The following is a 23,074-nucleotide window of genomic DNA, read 5'->3' on the forward strand; positions in this document are numbered from 1 at the left end:
CACTGAGAAAATTAAGTCAGCAACAAATATTTATTTACTTCTAATTATAATGCAGGTAAAGAAAATCAAGGAAAAGTAAGAATAATATTTACAGTAAAGAATGCAAAGAAGAATTCTACAAGTACTAGCACTACCTTCATGAGACGTCGCTTAATAAACTGCTGATCAGCCGACAGGAACCCATGATTGACTCTTGGGTATGGAAACGCCATCTGATCAGGCAGGGAAAGTCAAAGTTTGGAGGTCAGAGGTAAGAAAGGTGAAGGAGTGGCAAGGGAAGGTTTCAAAAGAAGGAGGAGAAACAGTTAAGAACAGCAAGTTAACATTGCTATCAACTACATACAATTGAGGGTATTGGCTATGAAATCCGTGCCATGTCAATACCAATAAATCAGCACAATATTATGCAAAGGACGCAGAAACTGAAGTGATTGATAATCCAAACCTCGATCCATCTGTCTGTCACCAAACTGATATATGTTCAACGGTTAGGTATCAACCTATTCATCTGTCTGTCTGTCTGTCTGTCTGTCTGTCTAACTCTCTTCATCTAAAACATTTATCCCCAAATCCTAACCCCGAGAATCTAGAAATTAATGCTAACATGTGATTAGCTAAATTTTCTACTTGCCATTTACAATAAATGGGTTAAAATTATGCCAATTAGAAAATCGAAGCTAGTGTGTCCTAGCTGTAGATCCTGTCATTAAAATACTTTGTAATGCAGAAAATCCAATTGAAATATTAATCACCAAAAAAATTATAGTATGTGGTTCATATGAGCAGTGATGTCATAAAATGGTCACTATTTACCTCCTTATCTTATTAGTACATTTTTTTAAAGTGTCAATCTAATCAGTCTGGTCTGGTAACCTCTGAGGTCTCATTGTGGAATTGCATAGCTCACTGCACCTATTAACTGGCAGATTGGCATGGATTCCACGCAGCAAACCACCAGGATTTACAGTGATGCATTCAGTCAGACGTTAGTCCAGCATACTAATTCTGTACTTAATCAAACAACATGATAAATACAAATACTGCAGCATTTGAATTTAACCCTTAGATTCTACTAAAACAGGTACTGGTATCAAACAGCCAGTCAATTGAATGGAAACATTTTGTTTTGTTTCTTGAGTTCAAAATCTTAAGAGAAGGCTTTGTTCAGACCCAAAACAGGTATAGTTACTAAAAGAGTCATTTTTATCAAGACCATGAATGCTTCAAGAATCAGAAACCAAATAGTGAGACTGGCAATTCCCAACCCCCCACCCCCGGACCGACCCCTCGCATCTGCACGCCTACCCGCCCGCAGCCCCCTTTTTGTTGTCCTGAGTGAATTGGGATTGATCTAAAATCCAGTCAGTCTTGTACAACTTTGTTTCATTTTATCTGTGTACACCCTCCACATTCCCATCCCAACATAATTCCTTCCCCTCCCTCAAGTGCACCCACACTGCTCTTAGCCTGTGAGACGGGTTTCCTGCAGGCCCTGCTGACTTTAACCACAGGGCCTGATTTGCATGTGAGGCCTCGAATTCCCGCCCACAGTCAGCCAGATTGAGAGGCTGGCTGGCTGCGGACGGGTAGACCTGCAGATGCAAGGGGTTGGTCTGGGGAAGGGATCGCGGGGGGTGGGGGGCGGGTGGTTGGGAATCGGCAGTTGGGGATTGTGGGGGGGGGGGCGCGGGGTGGGGTCGGCAGTGGAGGACCGCAGGAGGGTTGTCGACAGGGGGGCGTGGGGTGGGGGTGGGGTTTAGCCGGAGATCAGGGGGCGGGGGGGAGGGGCAGGTGTTGGAAGATCGGCGGGGGGGGGGGTCGGTCGGACATCGGGGTGGCGTCGGGGATCAGCAGACCAGACACCGGAGGGTTGGACCAGACACCGGAGGGTTGGGACCAGACACCGGAGGGTTGGACCAGACACCGGAGGGTTGGGCCAGACACCGGAGTGTTGGGACCAGACACCGGAGGGTTGGACCAGACACCGGAGTGTTGGACCAGACACCGGAGGGTTGGACCAGACACCGGAGTGTTGGGCCAGACACCGGAGTGTTGGGCCAGACACCGGAGTGTTGGGCCAGACACCGGAGGGTTGGGCCAGACACCGGAGTGTTGGGGCCAGACACCGGAGTGTTGGGCCAGACACCGGAGGGTTGGACCAGACACCGGGGGGTTGGGACCAGACACCGGAGGGTTGGGACCAGACACCGGAGGGTTGTGACCAGACACCGGAGGGTTGTGACCAGTCTCAGCATCGTCGGTGGGGTCGGGAAGGGGGGCCTCATGGTGGTGATCAGAGGCCTGGGAAGGCGATGGGAGGCCTGGTGAGGGGGTCTCCGATTGCGGGCGGTGGGTTAGTTAGGGACCCTGGATTCAGGAGGTAGGTATTAAACCACTTACCTCCTGGTTGCAGCAGTCCCTGCCTCGCTTTAACTGCCTCGCTTCACAAATTGTGTGAAACCCGTCCACATGCAGTTAAATTCAAAATGGAGGTGAAAAAAGAGGCTTCCAGCTCATTTTAATATTTGATTTGATTTACTGCCCCCTGGGAGCGGGTTGGTCGCCCGCCCCCCGTACCGCCCCAGTTAAAACCGGAAGTGGGCAGGTTGGAGGCAGGATCAGGTTGGGAATCCCATTTTTAACAATTTAACTGCCCCCGTGCCCCAAACCCACGTGTTCATTTTAGGGAAAATTCCAGCCAATGACGAGGGGGAGAGGGGGGAAAAATACACTTTAAACATCCTGATTAAGCTCAATATGCTGGGAATATTACATATTTCTTTAGACTTGAACTCTATCTCATATAGGCCAACACTAAGGGATAGCTTCTCTTTCATTTGAAACATTTTTAAATTTAATTTTAATGTAGCCTCATTTTTAATAACTGACTAAAAGTTCATATAGAACATTAAGACTTATCCAAGTCAAACAGTTCCAGTAGTATGCTGGTTGAGGTCTGACTGAGCACGCACACATTATCCACAAACCTTGACAGTGAGGATCTGATTACTGTGCAGAGCCGCCACTGTGGGGGAACCCGGCAAACCCTGGGAACACAACACAATGTAGGAACAAACAAAAAAACACAACAAAACAGCACAAGCTTTCCACAGTGCAACGCATAACAGGGCATGCCAGTTTGTTACTTTCCCTTTGTTAACGTCCGAGTATGAGAGCTTCACCTACACCATCACCGGGAACGTGCCAAGATTCTGAAATAACTTTCCCAAAACTGGCAAAGGGTATTTTGTTGAAGTTACCTTGTGACAGTTTTCCACAATTTTTTTTATTTGTATCGTTTTTTAAATAGTACTCTTTAATGGGTTGAAATTGTGCTGTGTGATATTAGTAATATGATTGTCTTAACTATCCCAAGCTAGGGGGGGGGGAATAAACCAATCTAGATTCCTGCTCCTGATTGCTATCCAGTGACCAACACTGGAAAATGCATTAGTGCACATCAAGTGAGGCCAGGACTACATTGAACTTTGGTACTCTCCATGATCAAATAGCAGGCCAACACACTAAGGGGGTCATTTAAACCTAACCCGCCCAGTGGGAAACTGACGGGATTGGAATGGAAAGTAAAAACCGGGCGGGGTGTAAAAAGGGCAGCTGATCCAATCCCGAGAGTTTCCCGCCGGGCGGGTTCATTTTAAATTACCCTCAAGTCTAGGTTCATACATGAAGAATGACCAGTTGGAGAAGGTGCTGGAGGGGTACAGACAGCCATGAATTGGATCTTGTATGAGTCAGTGCCTTTAGGAGAGGAATGGGCAAAAGAGTATATGGAAATAAATAAAGGAGATCAAAGCTGCTTGATTGGTGGCTTCACCAATTCCATTTTTTGAAGACAAAAAGCGCTAAAAACCAATAAATTAGAAAATAACCTGCATTGCCACAAGTATAACATTGGCTGTATTACAAGCATTCCACAAGTACCAGTATGCACATTGCCATAGCTGAGACTTCTCCAGTAAGGAAACAGCCCCTTTAAAGAACTGCATTCCAAATAAGGTCACAACAAGGAGACCAGCATTCATATTTCGAATCATCAGGGGGTTCATTTCAGAATCTCAGCCCTGTACCTTGTCTAAAGTTTCTCCTCAAACTTGTTCACAAATGAAGTTCAAATAAAATGTGTAAAAGTCACATCATAGAACAGCATTTCTCATCAATAACCCATAAGTATATCAATCTCAATTTGTGTAGCATTTCTGCCCGTTTCTATCTCAAAATCGTTTGAAGTCACTGACACAGGACATGCGTTCCAGAGATGAAGCAGAAGTCAGTTAAGAGCCCATATTTCATTTATATTTATGACAATCATTTTCCATTGGAGACAAGATTGTTCATCATCTGCAAAAATTATCTTCAGTATTGATCAGTTAGGCTGGTTTGCCGTTATAAGATGCCATGATGTACAATGCTGAGCATAGGCTTTAACTTAACATTAATTATTTACAACTTGGTACAAAATATTAACAATGGCATTTCTGTGTTTTCTTATTTTAACTCGTGGCTATTTATCATCTTGCTTGCTGAAATTGGTATGGACTGTGAGTCCCTCGAAAGGGCTGTGTTGTCCTGTAAGAAGAATCTTGCAAAACAGAGATTTCAGAGTGGATGACCAATATGTCTGTGTCGGGGATGGAAAGTATACCTGATGCAGCAATAATCATGGATTCTTTTACAAACAATTTCTAATTTTGAATCTGCTTTAAACATCTGTAACCACTGAAAATGTTAGATTGTGAAAATTGGAACTTTGTAGTAGATGAGGCCCACACATCTAAAAATAGGTTTCTGATATGATAAGGCACGATCTGGCCAAAGTGGACTGGGATCAGCTACTTGTAGGAAAATCCACATCAGAGCAGTGGGAGTCTTTCAGAAAGGAAATAGAGAGTGTACAACGCCAACATGTTCCCGTAAAGGTCAAGGGTGGGACCAACAAGTCCAGGGAACCCTGGATGTCAAGGTATATACAAGAATGGATTAGGGAAAAAAGGGAGGCTTTTGGCAGATACAAAGGACTAAAAACAGTGGAAGCCCTAGAGGAGTACAGAAAGTGCAGGGGGATACTTAAAAAAGAAATTAGGAGAGCGAAGAGGGGGCATGAAAAAACACTGGCGGGCAAAATAAAGGAAAATCCCAAGGTGTTTTATAAGTATATTAAGGGCAAGAGGATAACCAGGGGAAGAGTAGGGCCCATTAGGGACCAAAGTGGCAATCTGTGTGTAGAGCCGGAAGATGTAGATGAGGTTTTAAATGAATATTTTGCATCTGTGTTCACTGTGGAGAAGGACGGTGTAGGCATAGAAATCAGGTAGGGGGATTGTGATATACTTGAACAAATTAGTACTGAGAGGGAAGAGGTACTAGCGGTTTTAGTGGGCTTAAAAGTGGATAAATCCCCAGGCCCTGACGAGATGTATCCCAGGCTGCTGTGTGAGGCAAGGGAAGAGGTTGTAGGGGCTCTGACACAAATTTTCAGAACCTCTCTGGCCACAGGGGAGGTGCCAGAGGACTGGAGAACAGCTAACGTAGTACCATTATTCAAGAAGGGTAGTAGGGATAAACCAGAATTACAGGCCAGTGAGCCTAACATCAGTGGCAGGGAAATTATTGGAAAAAATTCTGAGGGGCAGAATTAGTCTCCACTTGGAGAGGCAAGGATTAATCAAGGATAGTCAGCATGGCTTTGTCAGGGGGAGATCATGTCTAACCAATTTGATTGAATTTTTCGAGGGGGTGACTAGGTGTGTAGATGAGGGTAGTGCAGTTGATGTAGTCTACATGGACTTCAGTAATGCTTTTGACAAAGTCCCACATGGGAGACTGGTCAAGAAGGTAAGAGCCCATGGGATCCAGGGCAATTTGGCACATTGGATCCAAAATTGGCTTAGTGGCAGGAGGCAGAGGGTGATGGTCGAAGGTTGTTTTTGTGACTGGAAGCCTGTGTCCAGTGGTGTACTGCAGGGATCGGTGCTGGGTCCTTTTGCTGTTTGTAGTGTACATTAATGATTTAGATATGAATGTAGGAGGTATGATCAGTAAGTCCGCAGATGACACGAAAATTGGTGGAGTGGTAAATAGCGAGGAGGGAAGCCACAGGCTACAGGATGATATAGACGGGTTGGTTAGATGGGCAGAACCATGGCAAATGGAATTTAACCCTGAAAAGTGTGAGGTGATGCATTTTGGGAGGATTAACAAGGCAAGGGAATACACAAAGAATGATAGGACCCTAGGAAGCACAGAGGATCAGAGGGACCTTGGTGTTCATGTACATAGATCCCTGAAAGCAGCAGGACAGGTAGATAAGGTGGTTAAAAAGGCATATGGGATACTTGCCTTCATTAGCTGAGGCATAGAATATAATAGCAGGGAGGTTATGATGGAGCTGTACAAAATGCTAGTTAGGCCACAGCTGGAATACTGTGTGCAGTTCTGGTCGCCACACTATAGGAGGGATGTGATTGCTTTGGAGAGGGTGCAGAGGAGATTCACCAGGATGTTACCTGGGCTGGAGCGTTTCAGCTATGAAGATAGACTGGACAGGCTGGGGTTGTTTTCCTTAGAGCAGAGAAGGCTGATGGGGGAGCTGATTGAGGTGTACAAAATTATGAGGGGCATAGATAGGGTAGATAGAAAGGAACTTTCCCCTTAGTAGAGGGGTCAATAACCAGGGGGCATAGATTCATGGTAAGGGGCAGGAGGTTTAGAGGGGATTTGAGGAAAAACTTTTTCACCCAGAGGGTGGTTGGAATCTGGAACTCACTGCCTGAAAGGGTGGTAGAGGCAGGAACCCTCACAACATTCAAGAAGCATTTAGATGAGCACTTGAAACGCCATAGCATACAAGGCTACGGACCAAGTGCTGGAAAATGGGATTAGAATAGACAGGGCTTGATGGCTGGCGCGGACACGATGGGCTGTGCTATGACTCTATGACTTACGTTTTGCACTCAGGAACAGCTCGATAGTGCTGTGATTAGCATTTATCTATAATTTACTTCAAAACAAATCAAAAAGCAGCAAATCTCTATTAAAGAAAACACCTTTTAAGGTTCCCTCTGTTGAGCCTTCGAGTGGGAGAAAGGTCTATTATTTCAATTTCTCCTCATTGTACTATTTCTACTCCCTCTCCTGCACCAGGCACAAACCCCTGATCGAGACGAACCAGGTTACTTGCTCCCAAACCTTTGGCGTGACGGCTCTATACCCATTTAATAGGAGTGTGGGTGTAGGGTGGTTTGATGCCTTATGATTTTCACTGTTGCCCTCCGAGTCTTCTTCTGGAAAGCCCATCTGAGATTGACAACACGTCACTCACTGTGTGAGTGAATCATGGACACAAACCTACAGCCTATTCAGTGATGCATCCATTGATGTCGTCGTACATTGAACTATCCACTCGTGAAAGTGGTAATATTCAAAAACTGTTAATTGCTGATAATGATCAATTATAGATATTTACAAGGTGTCATGAAAGAGAAAGTTCAACGGTTAAGTAATTTAAATTTTAATCACTTATCTATGCCTTACTACAAAGAGTGGGGAATTTCCTTTAAAAAGTCACTTTTAAGGTCTCCTTTGTGGAGCCTTGAAAGTAAATAATTTTCTTGTGTGAAACAGTGATCTAACAAGCTCCACTGACAGTAGATGCCCATGGAGTCTAGCTACTTCTTAGCATTGATTGTATTGCATTGACTTCAAATAGAAGCTAACATTTAAAAAATATTTGGGCCTTGTTAAGTAATTTACAACATTAACTTAAAAACAAATTTGAAGAATTATTTGAACAGAATGACTTTGAGTTGGGTTTGTAAATGATACTGTGCCTCATTTAATGGTCCAGATTTGGCATTCTCGAGGTGTTCAGGAAATTGCTTGTGAGAGGTAGTCCCATGCTGCCAGGAACATAAGCCAGTTGCAGTGGAAGTGCAGCCAAATTTTTAAACATTCAATTATAAATTTTAAAACCCTTCAGGTGTTCCACTGTACTACCTTTTCATTTCCACTACCTGAAAAAAGCGGAATATCCTGTCAGCTCTTTTAAATGATTAGACATGACAGTCAGGAACTGTCATAAGAACATAAGAAATAGGAGCAGGAGTAGGCCAATCGGCCCCTCGAGCCTGCTCCGCCATTCAATAAGATCATGGCTGATCTGATCCTAACCGCCAATCCACTATCACAGAGCCATCTCCTGAATCTAACAGAATTAGACACACGAAATAGGAGCAGGATCAGGCTACATGGCCCCTGGGCCTGCTCCGCTACCCACAGGGCCATGACCGATCCGAACGTAGACTCATGTCCAAATTCCTGCCCGCTCCCCATAACCCTTAATTCCCTTTACTTCTAGGAAACTGTCTATTTCTGTTTTTAATTTATGTAATGATGTAGCTTCTACAGCTTTTTGGGGCAGCATATTCCATGGACCTACCACCCTCTGAGTGAAGTAGTTCCTCCTCATCTCAGTTTTGAAAGAGCAGCCCCTTATTCTAAGACTATGCCCCCTAGTTCTAGTTTCACCCATCATCGGGAACATCCTCCCCGCATCCACCCGATCCAATCCCTTCACAATCTTATATGTTTCAATAAGATCGCCTCTCATTCTTCTGAACTCCAATGAGTAGAGTCCCAACCTACTCAACCTCTCCTCATATGTCCATCCCCTCATCCCCGGGATTAACCGAGTGAACCTTCTTTGTACTGACTCGAGAGCAAGTATGTCCTTTCTTAAGTATGGACACCAAAACTGTACGCAGTATTCCAGGTGCGGTCTCACCAATACCTTGTACAACTGAAGCAATACCTCCCTATTTTTATATTCTATCCCCCTAGCAAAGAAAGCCAACATTCCATTGGCCTTCTTAATCACTTGCTGCACCTGCACACTAACCTTTTGAGTTTCGTGCACCAGGACCCCCAGATCCTTTTGTACTTCAGTACTTTCCAGTTTCTTGCCATTAAGATAATAACTTGCTCTACGATTTTTCCTGCCAAAGTGCATAACCTCACACTTTCCAGTATTGTATTCCATCTGCCAAATCTCTGCCCACTTACTTAGCCTGTCTATGTCCCCTTGCAGGTTTTTTATGTCCTCCTCACTCACTACTTTTGCTCCCATCTTAGTATCATCTGCAAACTTTGATATGTTACACTCGGTCCCCTCCTCCAAATCGTTAATAAAGATTGTAAAGAGTTGGGGACCCAGCACTGACCCCTGCGGAACACCACTAGTTACTGATTGCCAATCTGAGAATGAACCATTTATCCCAACTCTCTGCCTTCTGTTAGATAGCCAATCCTCTATCCATGCCAGAATATTACCCCCAATCCCGTGATTTTTTATCTTAAGCAATAATCTTCTGTGTGGCACCTTGTCAAATGCCTTTTGGAAGTCTAAATACACTACGTCCACTGGTTCCCCTTTATCCACCCTATATGTTACTTCCTCAAAGAACTCCAGCAAATTTGTCAAACATGACTTCCCCTTCATAAAACCATGCTGACTTTGTCCTATTAAATTATGATTATCCAAATGTCCTGTTACTGTCTCCTTAATAATGGACTCCATAATTTTACCAACCACAGATGTTAGGCTAACCGGTCTATAGTTTCCAGCCTTCTGTCTACTGCCCTTTTTAAATAAGGGTGTTACATTAGCAGTTTTCCAGTCTGCCAGGACCTTTGCCGAGTCTAGGGAGTTTTGGAAAATTATTACCAATGCATCCACAATCCCTACCGCCACTTCCCTCAAGACCCTAGGATGTAAGCCATCAGGTCCAGGTGATTTATCCGCCTTGAGTCCCATTATTTTACCGAGTACCACTTCCTTAGTGATTTTGATCGTGTTTAGCTCCTCCCCGCCTTTAGCCCCCTGTTTGTCCAGTGTTGGGATATTCTTAGTGTCCTCTACTGTAAAGACTGATATAAAATATTCATTCAGTGTTTTTGCCATCTCCATATTTCCCACCATTAATTTCCCGGTCTCATCCTCTTAGGGACCAACATTTACTTTAGCCACCCTTTTTCTTTTTATATAACTATAAAAACTCTTACTATCTGTTTTTATATTTTTTGCTAATTTACTTTCATAATCTATCTTCCCTTTCTTAATCAATCTTTTTGTTATTTTTTGCTGTCTTTTAAAGTTTTCCCAAGTCATGATCAGATCTTGGTGCATGTATTTGAATACACACCAACAGAGCCTTGCCTTTCCTCACTCAAATGTGAGTTGAGCAAGTGATTCCAACAGTAAATGCTGGAAATACTCAGCAGACCTTTTGTCAGAACAGGAAAAAGTTAGAGATGTAACAGATTTTCAGCAAGTGCAGGGGCAGGGAAAGGGGGAGGGGAGGGAAGAACAAATGCAGGGGCAGGGAAAGGGGGAGGGGAGGGAAGAACAAAAGGGAAGGTCTGTGATAGGATGGAAGGCAGGAGAGATTAAATGACAAAAGGGTTGATGGCACAAGGCAAAAGGAGATGGTAATGGGACAAGTAAAGAACCAACAGATGGATCTAGAGGAGGTGTAAATGAGAATGGCAGAATCATCAACAGCTGCCATGTGAGAGAAAACAAATAGGGGCCGAGGTTATGGTCTGAAATTGTTGAACCTTCCCTTTTGTTCTTTCCTGCCCCCACACCCCCCGCCCCACTTCCCTGTCTCTGTACTTGCTTAAAATAAGTTACATCTCTAACTTTTTCCAGTTCTGACGAAAGGTCATCGAACTGAAACGTTAACTCTAATTCTCTCTCCACAGATGCTGCCTGATCTGCTGAGCATTTCCAGCATTTTCTGTTTTTATTTCAGATTTCCAGCATCTGCAGTATTTTGCTTTTGTATAAGTGCATCCCACATACTTGGCTGGATTTTTCCAACCTCGGCGGACCCGCGGCGGGCGATGTCCATGGTGTGTGGGGACCTTGCATCTGTCTGGATCCCGGCCTCCAACAACATTTTATGTTGAGTGGGCTTCTTAAGCCCGCCCTGCGAGGTTCCCAGTCAATTAATAGGAAGCAAGTCTGATGATGTTATTTGATAAAGTGTCATCAGCCTGTTTCCTTAAAGGGGCCATGTCCAAATTGATTTTGACAGTTCGGCTGTCAGTGTCTTGCGCAAAAGAGTTCCAAACTTCTACCACCCTTTGTGTGTAGAAGTGTTTCCTAATTTCACTCCTGAAGTGTCTGGCTCTAACTTTTAGACTATGCCCCCTCGTCCTAGAATCCCCAACCAGCGGAAATAATTTCTCTCTATCTACCCTATCTGTTCCCCTTAATATCTTGAAAACATTGATTAAATCACCTCTTAACCTTCTAAATTCCAGGAAATACAACCCTAGTTTGTGTAATCTCTCCTCGTAATTTAACCCTTGAAGTTCGCGTATCATTCTGGTAAACCTACGCTGCACTCCCTCCAAGACCAATGTATCCTTCCTAAGGTGTGGTGCCCAGAACTGCTCATAGTACTCCAGGTGTGGTCTAAACAGGGTTTTGTATAGATCTACCCCCTCGTATTCTAGTCCTCTAGATATAAAGGCCAGCATTCCATTAGCCTTTTTGATTTTTTTTTACCTGGTCATGACATTTTAATGATCTATGTACCTGGACCCCCAAGTCTCTTTGGACTTCCACGGTTTTTAGCTTTTAACCCTTTAGAAAGTACCCTGCTCTATCTTTTTAAAATCCAAAGTGGATAACCTCACATTTGCCTACATTGAAATTCATTTGCCACAGTTTTGACCATTCACTTAATCTATTAATATCTCTTTGTAATTTTATGCTGTCATCTACACTGCTTACAATGCCGCCTATCTTTGTGTGATCGGCAAATTTGGATATGTGGCTCTCTATCCCATCATCCAAGTCGTTAATAAATACAGTGGATAGTTGAGGCCCCAACACAGATCCCTGTGGGATGCCACTAGTCACATTCTGCCAATTAGAGTGGTGCCCATTATTCCTACTCTCTGTCTCCTGCCTCTCATGTACTAGATATGTGCTAAAATTTCTGTGATTGTTTTGTGTTCGCTTTCTGTATGGATACTCCCCAAAAGGGACATAATAATTCAGAGTGTATTATAGTACAGGACATTCCCATTATCTTGCACTTATCAAGCATCAAGAAAAATCCAACAGTTTACGGGAGTCTGGAATGTGCTAAATTTGTTTCTTTCACACTTCTCAGTCAAAAGTTTAACACCTATTGGCCTAGAAATTGGGTATCGCCCCGCTTGAGGCGTTAGAACTGGCGCTGCGCAAAGTTTATAGCCAGACGAAACTTATCGCCGCCTGGCGCGATATTGGGTTGCATCGCCCCCAAAGGGGATTGAGGCATGAATTCAGACGTTGCACGGGCCTCCTAAGGCGCAAAACTTCCGGCGCTACCCAATATCGGTGCGGACGGGCGCAGTGCAGGTGATCTCAATTACCGATAACCACGAGACTTCCAGGCGCCGGCCGGCTCTTAAAGGGGGTGGGTCAGTCAGCCTCAGCTTCCACACTCAACACCCTGTAGGCCTCAGAATCGGCGCTCTTCCTTCTCTGGCGCAAAAAACTTGGTCAGGATGGAGAAGGTGAGACATTGAGCAGAGCACTTCAGCACTGAGGCTCTGGAGGAGTTGGTGTCTGCAGTGGTGCGCCGTCGAGATGTTCTGTATCCTGACAATGGCAGGAGGCCGAATCAAAAGGATTACCGCCGAGCTTGGAGGGATGTTTCTCAGAGGGTCAACTCCAGCAGCATGGCGACCAGGAGCCCTGTTCAGTGCAGGAAGAAAGTCAGCGACCTCACTCGGGTCGTTAGGGTGAGTGTTGTTTATGCAAACTTCTGATTCCCTCCATCTGCACCTGACTTCGTGCACCCTGTTGCCATGATGCCCCAATGGCCATCTGTCAGCAAGCACCCATGGCCCTTTCTGGGCACACACATGCACATTTGACTCAAGGCATCATGTAAGGGCTCTTGCACCATGGGGGGCATGAGATGATCTCTCAAGGCATCATGTAAGGGCTCTTGCACCATGGGGGGCATGAGATGATCTCTCAAGGCATCATGTAAGGGCTCTTGCACCATGGGGGGCATGAGATGATCTCTCAAGGCATCATGTAAGGGCTCTTGCACCATGGGGGGCATGAGATGGTCTCTCAAGGCATCATGTAAGGGCTCTTGCACCATGGGGGGCATGAGATGATCTCTCAAGGCATCATGTAACAGAGCTTCCCCTTCTTTCCCCTGCAGTCCAAGCTGGTGACGATCCGAAAGGACCAGCGTCGAACCAGTGGCGGACCTCCACAAGTGGTCACTCTCACGGATCTCGAGGAGAGAGTGCACCAGATTCTTGGAGGACGTCTGAGTGGTCCTGTTACCACTGCAGCTGCTGACCCCCTTCTCGATAGCGAGGGTAAGGCTCTCACCTTTTTCAGCTGTCTCCTTCCACTTGGTCCCCCCGCCAGCATGCTTTCTCAGTGTGCAGCCATGTCAGAGCCTTGCCGCAATCTGGCATGCCTTGCCGCCAAGCTGACCTTTTGCTAAAGCCACTCTTCCACCTCCCTGCTTTCAGATGCTGCATCACCAACTCGGGATCTGCACCCTGAAGCTGCCAGTGCCAGTGCCTCCGGAGGCGAGGATCAGGCGGAAGCCGGAGCATCCGTTCCAAATTCAGGGGAGCGTACACATCTGCAGACTGGGGATAGTAGTTCCCTGGAGGGGAGGGGGGGGGGGCTCTGCTGATGAGCCAGTTGCTGGAACAAGCGGCATGCAGCAGCGCAGGGGGGGTAGGCAAGTTCGGCTACCGGCTCCCCGGAGGGCAAGGCAGGGAGTGATGACTGCTGCACAGAGTGCAGAGGAGGTGCGTAGCCTTGCTGAAATGAGCACCCAGGCCCGGCACAGGCACACTGAGCTGATGGCTGCAGTGGGGAGGATGCCTCAGTCGATAGAAACACTGGCAAAGAGTGTGTTGGACTTTGGAGCAGCAATGGAGAGGACTGTCCAGGGCTTCGGGGCAGCAATGGAGAGGACTGTCCAGGGCTTCGAGGCTGCTATGGAGAGGACTGTCCAGGGCTTCGAGGCTGCTATGGAAAGGACTGTTCAGAGCCTCGGACAATCCCTGGAAAGGTCTGTCCAGGGCTTGTCCGAGGCAGTGAAACGGACTGCTCCGGCCTTGTCCGAAGCAATGGAAAGAACTGTCCAGGGCTTCTCTGAAGCACTGGCACCTGCCACACAGGTCCTCACTGCTGCCACGCAGTCACTTGCTGGCCTCGTCCACACCCAGATTGAGGCAACGCGAACTCTCACTGCAGCCACCCTATCTGCATCAGCTAGGATCACCCCGGGCCCTTCCAGTCCCATACAAGGCCAGGAATCAGTGGAGCAGGCGATTGTGGCGGTTGAGCCGAACCGGTCCCCTCAGAGAGCCAGTGTGTCGTCCGACCATGGTGCAGGTGTCCTCTCTCGGCAGGTGACCATTGCTCATGCCAGCGCTGGTACGTCTGCAGTGCAGCTGCCACCACCTGCAGGGCACACTGCTTCCAGCCATGCTCAGATCAAGCATCCTGCGTCCGCACCCTCCAAGACCAGAGGTCGGCCAGGCCGTCCCTCAGGGGCTTCTGCGCTTCCACACAGTCAGCAGGCGTCCCCCAGCCTTGACCCCGCCACTGGGGTTCAATTACGTAGGAGCAGCAGGGAGGGAAGGGGCCGACCGCGAAAGAGAAGTCGTTCTCCATCAAGGGGCCAGCAGTAGAGGGAGGTGCAGAGACGTTTCTTTGGCCAAATTCAAGGACTCCCTCACCTGTTGTGATTGTTGGAAATGGTTTGTTTAGTTTTGCGGCTTTGCCGAAGAGTTAACTGTTATTTTGTTAGTTATGGTTTCTGTTGACATGACGTTGTTATGCTGGAAGGAAGGACTTTTGTGACAATAAAGAAAAGTTTTAATTTGCAATGGTACACGTAACTATTTACAGTCATGCTGGCCTTCAGAGCCTTTCAAAGATCCAAAGTGCGCAGGACGAATGACACCCATCATTCCGCCAGAGGGGCCTGGAACCGAGTCCTGATGAGCCTCTGACGGATGGCCCTTCCACTTTCAGGAGCCCTCCCATCTTCCTCCTCCTCCTCCTCCTCCTCCTCCTCCTCGTCCGCATGCTCCTCCTCCTCCTCCTCCTCGTCCACCTGCTCCACCTCCTCCTCGTCCGCCTGCTCTGCTGGACCTTGAGGGACAGCTGGCATTGGCTGGGTGCGTCGAATCGCCAAGTTGTGGAGCCTGCAGCAGACGACGACGATGTGACCCACTTGCTCCGGCGAGTACGGCAGGGCTCCCCCCGAATGGTCCAGACAGCGGAAACGCTGTTTGAGCACACCAATAGTGTGCTCTACAATGTTCCTGGTCGCCTGATGGCTGCTGTTGTACAGCTCTTCTGCTGGGGTGGTGGCCAAACGGAGTGGTGTCATGAGCCATGGGCAGAGAGGATAGCCCTTGTCCCCAAGAAGCCAGCCTCGTGGGCGAGCCGGCCCCTCAAAAAGGTCACAAACTGAGGTCTGCCGCAGGATGAAGGCATCGTGGCTGCTCCCTGGGAATTGGGCGTTGACTGCCATGATCATTTGGGGGTGGTCACAGACCAGCTGCACATTGAGGGAGTGGAACCCCTTGCGGTTGCGGAAGTCCTCAGGATTGAGCAATGGCGCCCGCAAAGCCACGTGTGTGCAATCAATCGCCCCCTGCACCATGGGGAAGTCCACAATAGCAGCGAAGCCCTGCGCGCGCTCCGCCTGCTTCTCCAGGCTCAGAGGGAAGGTGATGAATTGACGCCTTCATCTATAAAGGGCAGCTGTAACTTGCCGGATGCAACAATGGACTGCAAACTGAGAGATATTCGCAATGTCCCCAGTGGCTGACTGAAAGGATCCGGTGGCATAGAAATTGAGGGCAACAGTCACTTTAACGGACACCGACAGAGAGGTCCTGCACCGTAGACGCGGCTGCAGATCCTGAGCAAGCAGGTGGCACAGCTCAGTTACAACCTCCTTCCCGAATCGGAGCCTTCGCACACACTGCTCCTCCGACATTGCAAGGTATGAGACATGCTGCCTGAATACCCTCGCAGCGTACCCTTGGATTGGCCGACCTCCATTGCCCCTCCTCCTTCTGGCCAATCCCGGCCCTCTCTCCCGCCGTCTCTCTGCCCCTTCACAGTGTCCGGCCATGTGGACGTTGCCATCCAAAGCAGCTCCCATTCCGATGCCAGTCGGTCAGAACGCTGTTAGGTGTAGCACTCCAACTGCTCCGGACAGGTTTGAAGGTCCCAAGTATTCTAAGGCTAAATTCCAAAAAATCTGCTCCACAGTAGCTCGCCAACTCTCTCCAGCAACGATCACAATGAACAGGCCAAGTGGCTGCAGCTTTTATACGAGAGCTGTCCCCTTTAAATAGCGCCCCCCGACTACGAGAAGGGCCTGGTAACGTTCCATCGAACTGTCACTAACAGCGCTAGGCGCAAAGGTTCCGGGCGCCACCGAATATCCGGTCCGGGGCGCCAAAAAGGCGTTGCACACTGAAATGACGTCATGATCTGCCTGCGCCCGCGGGCGCGCGCAAAGAGTTAGCGCCGGCGCTAAAAGAATACTCAATATGGGAGGTGGCGCTATATTCACTGCACCCGCCCGAACACTGGGTAATGCCCCAATTCTCGGGCTCTTTCGGCGCTAATCGCTGGCGCTACCAACCGAATTTCTAGGTCATTGTGTTTTAATTATGCATTTTTGGGGGATGTTTTGGTCTGGAATGTGGTTTATTTGATTTTCTATACTTCACATTCAGACAGATTGAGAAGATAGGGTCCAATCCAAACTTGCAATGAATGAGGAGTTGTGAATTAGTTGCATCTTAATGATATGTGTTGTGTATGGTTTGAATAACAATACGCCCATAAAAGAGTTGGATTAAAATTATTCAGAGTTTGCAGTCCACAGATATGTTTCCAGGGCATATCATTGCAACTAATGTTAGTCTAGATATTGTTATGATAATTAGGAACTCTAGGTAGATGAAACTGCGAGAGGCAATTCTGTTACACTTAAAAATTGAACATAATAAATATAAAGAAGCATTAAATGCTATTTCACTGGGTTAATTAGATGTGAATGTGTAGCTAGTTTAGATATGAATATAAAGTAGGATTCTTTGTTCATTATATTTTCCAGTCAGCACTCGTAAAGCGCATGTTTATTTCTCCTTGTTCATCTGATAATAGCCGTAAAAAGGCACATGTGGGATCATTAACCTCAGCCTGAAGTTCTGAATCTATCACCATGGCTAAGCAGATGATTCATGAGAAACACATTTTCTGTTTAATTGTTTTTCCCCATTTGCCTCCTGAAGGCATTGAATCCCTGCTGCGGTTTGGTTCCACAGGTGCTGGCAGCCTCCAATACCTCAGCTAAGTCACCACTCTTTACGCTTGACCGTAGATATTAGCCTGGACTTTTCCTGAGAAAAACTGTCCATTTTCGGTCAGACTTCTATGTAAAATGTGCCAATGACTCTCTGCCGTAACTCTGCTCCTAAAAATGGCTGCTGCGATTTCTCTCCCATGATTCCGATCTGCCTGTTGGAAGCGCGCTCCACTGCATTTTAATGCCAGGGGCTGCAGGGGAGGGGCGGAATTTTGACTTTGGGCGATAGTGTAAAACGAGAGATATCGGACCAGCATTTATACATCTCTCCTGATTTTAATTTCCATGGAGGTGGTAGTCTTGGAAGGTCCTACCCGTAGTGCAGCTCCACTACAACAGCAAACTTTATAAGTTTTCTCATCAGAGTGCTCAAAAATCAAATCTTCACTTTCTATACCAAATGTTGCCTATCTCTTTAAATTATTCAGCATTTGAACTGCAGCATAAAGGAACTTAATGCCTAGTTTAGAGGGGGACAACCTGCACATGACCTGTGACCAGCAGAAATGAAGAAAGCTGACATGCAGGGCTCAATGACGTCAGTTCTGCTCATTAAAATAAAATTGAAATAGCAACGTTTATGTGGTGTACTCACCTGATCTGCGACCAGAAGTCACATGAAGCACAAACGGGATGTAAACCCAGTGCAATGGGCCACCGTGCCTTTTCCCTCTGTTTTGTGTCACAGAAATAGGCACAGACAGGGTGTAGTGCACAGGAAAATTGACCACTTTATCACTCAACTGCCTGAGGAAATGAAAGCTGTAGATGGCTTTGTACTTTCCACAAAGCTGTACCTGAGCAGCAGGCAGCTTTCCTCGAGGAAGTCCCTTTACAGCTATTAGGAAAGGGTTATTAAGAGGAAAACGTTTCCCTTGTTATTATGTTATATATTATGCATCACATGGTATAACCCTTCTGCCATTATAAAAATCTGTGGCCCAAAAGTCCTCAGCAGCACCCCACTGGTGTAGGTGCGATGGAGTGAGTGCTGCTGAGCTCTGCTCCTGACTCTGCCGGAGTATCTGGGGTCAGGGTGGGTTGACTCATATACATCTCTTCAGTAGGCGCTTATGCCAGTGTCCTGGGAGCCCAATAGGGGAAGGAGAGGATGGGAAATGTGGCACAGGATGGCTGCTTGTGGGTGTGGAGTTGGGGAGGGTGGAGGTGCTGCAAGTTTCCCAGAAGGTGCAGCGTCAAAAGTGATTTCCCCTCCTTTCTAGGAGGGCTGATCAGGAAAAGGCTCGTTGGTAGCACTCTCAGCTCGGCGTCAGAAGGTCATGGGTTCAAGCCCCAATCCAGAGACTTGAGCACATAAGTTTGCAGATGACACAAAGCTGGGTGGGCGTGTGTGCTGTGAGGAGGATGCAGAGAAACTCCAGTATGATTTGGACAGGTTGGGTGATTGGTCAGATGCATGGCAGATGCAGTATAATTTGGATAAATGCGAGGTCATCCACTTTGGTGGCAAAAATAGGAAGACAGATTATTATCTGAATAGCAATAGATTGGGAAAAGGGGAAGTGCAACGAGACCTGGATGTCCTTGTTCACCAGTCGCTGAAGGTAAGCATGCAGGTGCAGCAGGTGGTTAAGAAGGCAAATGGTATGTTGGCCTTCATAGCGAGAGGATTCGAGTACAGGAGCAAGGATGTCTTGCTGCAGTTGTACAGGGCCTTGGTGAGACCACACCTTGAGCATTGTGTGCCGTTTTGGTCGCCTTATCTGAGGAAGGATGTTCTTGCCATGGAGGGAGTGCAGCGAAGATTCACCAGACTGATACCTGGGATGGCAGGAATGATGTAAGATGAGAGATTGGGTCAATTAGGCTTATATTCGCTAGAGTTTAGAAGAATGAGAGGGGATCTCATTGAAACTTATAAAATTCTAACAGGACTAGACAGACTAGATGCAGGAAGGATGTTCCCGATGGTGGGGGAGTCCAGAACCAGGGGACACAGTCTAAGGATAAGGGGTAAGCCATTTAGGACTGAGATGAGGAGGAATTCCTTCACCCAGAGAGTGGTGAACCTGTGGAATTCTCTACCACAGAAGGCAGTTGAGGCCAACTTATTAAATATATTCAAGAAGGAGTTAGATATATTTCTTAAGGCTAAAGGGATCAAGGGATATGGGGAGAAAGCAGGGACAGGGTACTGAATTTGGATGATCAGCCATGATCTCATTAAATGGCGGAACAGGCTCGAGGGGCAGAATGGCCTACTCCAATGCTCCTATCTTCTGTGTTTCTATGTTTCTAATCTAAGCTGATGTGCCAGTGCAGTACTGAGGGAGTGCTAAACGATCAGCGGTGCCATCTTTTGGATAAGATGTTAATCTGAAGACCCATCTGCCTGCTTAAGTGGACACAAACGATCCCATGGCACTATTCAAAAAGCAGGGGAGTTCTCTCAGTGTCCTGGACAACATTTATCCCTCAACCAAAAACACTAAAATAGTTTAATTGGTCATTATCTCATTGCTGTTTGTAGCTATCCCATGTACAAATTGTCTGCCACATTCCTTACATTAGAACAGTGACTACATTTCAAAAATACTTCTTTGGGTGTAAAGCGCTTTGCGACATTCAGCGGATGTGAAAGGAGCTATGTAAGTGCAAATTATTTTGTTTTTTTTCAGTTAACATTTCAAACACTGTAGATAAACACAGCAAGTTGCACAGCAGACTCATGTCCTGTGACACTATGATCTCTCCCACTTTAAAAACTGCCAGTCTATCATTTACTTGCAAAAATGGTAATTAATCAATATTCCATGCACTTCTCTCATTTCCTTTTTAATGATGTTCGTTACATTACAAGGAAACCATGTCTGCCAATTGAAATCAGGGTTCAAATGCTCTTGGGCAAAGTGTTTCGGGTAATGGGTAAATGAACGTGGTCAGTGTCTTGTTACTGCACCAAGACCACAAATCAAATTCTGTAATGGCTGTAAGCTGACGATTGTCAACCTAATAGACTGAAAATCTGTCATTCAGTCTGGCGCTGGGGTCTCCATTTGGACTGACAGTCCCTTTATCAAGATATTTTCCCAATGATAACAGCACTGAACTTGATTAGCATTGTTTGAACTGCAGCCAGTAGGTAATTGATCAGTGCTCGCTAAGTCTATTTAGCGTTTAAGCAGTTCTTGGCCTTGACTTTTGCACGAGGACAGTTTAATGTTATCCTCAGGTCTTGACAATTTGACAGATAGATATAATTATGAATTATTGGTTTAATTTAGTGTTTCTGAGGATGTACAATTGCTTCGTGCTAATTTGAGGGAGGGGAAGAGCTGGAGATGGGCTAATACCATATTTTTGGAAAATTAACAACCGTAACGTTTGTTTTAATTAGAATCACCCCTTGGAGAAACACATGAGATCTGGTAAGCTGCAAGTGTACAAGAATCAAAGACATGCTGTTACAATCCACATGCTGTGACTGTAAATGGCCAAAGGTTAATTTTTAAAAAATAATCATACTACAAAGTGCTGGAGGACACATAAAAGCTGAACATTTGGCTCTGGTGGTTAACAGATCTAATAACACACAGAAGTTCTTAATTTAAGTGAGCTGACATCTCAAAAGAGCAGAAAACCTTCTTCTAACACTTGTATAATCAAACACACATGGAAATTAAAAGACAGCATTGTCCACCTCCCTTGCACGCTCTGTGTATGTACGTAGTCACCCACAGAAGTTGTTTTTTCCACCCCACCTGGTGGCAATGGGACCAGGACGTGGGGTAGGGGAGGAGGACGGACAGGGGGAAGGGGGGAGTATTCAGCCTTACCGCCCCATTCCCGCTGGTCACCATTTTAACTGCTCACTACAGTTAGATGACTGTGGCAGAGCCTCGTAAATTTATGCAAATCGGGGTTCCATTACGTCAATGGGGTACCAATTGAATTTCAGCTCAGGCCTGAGTGGAGAAGCCGTAGTGGCTTTCCTGCCGGCAGCTGTCAGAAGGATGAAGAGGCCCTCCAAGATAATTGGAGATCTTTCCATTGTGGGGCCAGGAGGAGCAGCTGGCCAGCTGCTGATGTCCGCCCATTTAAGGCATGCAGCTGACCCACAGCATGCGGTTGAGGCCCGAGAGTTAAAATACCACTGGCTTCAAAATTAGGCCTGTGAGTGCGCACCCGCCCGCCCAAAACCCACTGGTGGTTAAACTCAACTCCAACACTGACATTTTAATATTACTATACTTACCAAGACACCCCCCACCACTAGTGTATTCTGGTTTATTTTTACTCTGTGATTAGCAGTGCAGGTACAGACACCAGTACCATCACAGGCTGCTGGAGAACAAGCAGTACTGTAAACAGGAACATTCATTTCTAAATACCAATACACGTCATTGATTGAGATGTGTGGGAGAAATGACATTGTGTTGTGGGCAGACACCCATTCCTACCCCCCAGGAAGGCATAACATTTGTGACATTAGTAGCAAAACTGGCCCTTCATCACTGCCCTGATAGACTTATCTTAACTACTCTAAAACCTGCTCGAGTGTGCCAGGAGCATTCTCTGGTCGATGAAACTGATGTGGAATTGAGAAGTCTATTGAGAAAAGGTCATCATCTTGTTAGTCACTGCACTCAATGCTCCATGCAATACACCTCTGAATCTCACCATGCTTTTGTTGAAAACTTACCCGTGGCCCCTGGTCCCCTTGATCACCCTGAAGAACACAAATACATTTAATTGACATCAGTGCAGAAACAAAGGGAAATTAGGAATTTTGTTTTATAGAGATTTTTTTTTTACAGAGGAAAGAATAATGTATTTATGCGTGTCTGTAAAAATGAATGTTTTCACAAACCTTGTCACCTTTTGGACCCGGTGGACCCTGCAATAAAACAATTGAAAGTCATTAACTGTTTTTTCCTCAAATTGTACTCCTGAAATTCACAACCAGTACATTTTGTTATTATTTTTAAAGAAACAAATACTGCTTTCTCATTTTGAATTAAAATAAATGATGCCTATTCCCTCCAGCCCCTCTCCTGCCATGCTCCACTTCCCATCCAAGAGGGAGCAGACAGTGATCTGCCAATACCACACTGCCAACAGCTGCTAGAAGTGCTTATGAATGTTCTGGGCTGATTTGCTTGATGATTTCCCTCTTTTCTGTGGCTTCACCTTGCTGGTCCGGCTAAAACCGAGAATTAACTATGTGTGTAATAGTGAGCACCAACCCACACCTTACACTCTGTGGTGAGGTGAATCACCAACACACTGCGCCAAGGACATTAAGAGTCAACCACATATGTTGGTCTGAAGTCACATGTAGGCCAGACCATGGAAGATTTTTTAAATTGAACTTAATGTCACTATTTACCATGATGAGATTTGAACTCACAACCTCTAGATTACTAGTTCAGTACCATAATAACTAGGTTACCACATCCTAAATCTGTGGCTTGCAAAGTGAAAGCATGATGACCAAGCTCCTTTACCAAGGATATGTACACATTTTATAAGATGTCTTATACGGGAGGAAGATTTCTGCTGCTCGTTATAGATTGCAAAATTGTAAAAGGTGTTCTTTATACACACTTTACGATTTCACAATCAACAGCGAGCAGTGGAAATCTTCCTCC

At 46.2% G+C, this 23,074-nt stretch overlaps 1 protein-coding gene across 1 annotated transcript in view; it reads right to left on the reverse strand.

Moving 5' to 3' along the window:
• Nucleotides 1-22,316, reverse strand: part of col25a1 (collagen type XXV alpha 1 chain) — a 256,959-nt gene extending 234,643 nt beyond the window's left edge. The window contains exons 1-4 of the mRNA XM_085965125.1: nucleotides 22,294-22,316; nucleotides 22,126-22,152; nucleotides 2,988-3,047; nucleotides 135-212 (exon numbers count right to left, since the gene is read on the reverse strand). Coding sequence (XP_085821251.1) covers nucleotides 135-212 — 78 coding nt within the window. The 5' untranslated portion in view covers nucleotides 2,988-3,047; nucleotides 22,126-22,152; nucleotides 22,294-22,316. The remainder of the gene's footprint in view (nucleotides 1-134; nucleotides 213-2,987; nucleotides 3,048-22,125; nucleotides 22,153-22,293) is intronic.
• Between the last annotated feature and the right edge of the window lie 758 nt (nucleotides 22,317-23,074).

Source organism: Somniosus microcephalus, chromosome 2 (assembly GCF_052327205.1).
Source record: "Somniosus microcephalus isolate GS21.2 chromosome 2, FLI_Smic_1.0, whole genome shotgun sequence".
Classification (NCBI taxonomy): Eukaryota; Metazoa; Chordata; class Chondrichthyes; order Squaliformes; family Somniosidae; genus Somniosus; species Somniosus microcephalus.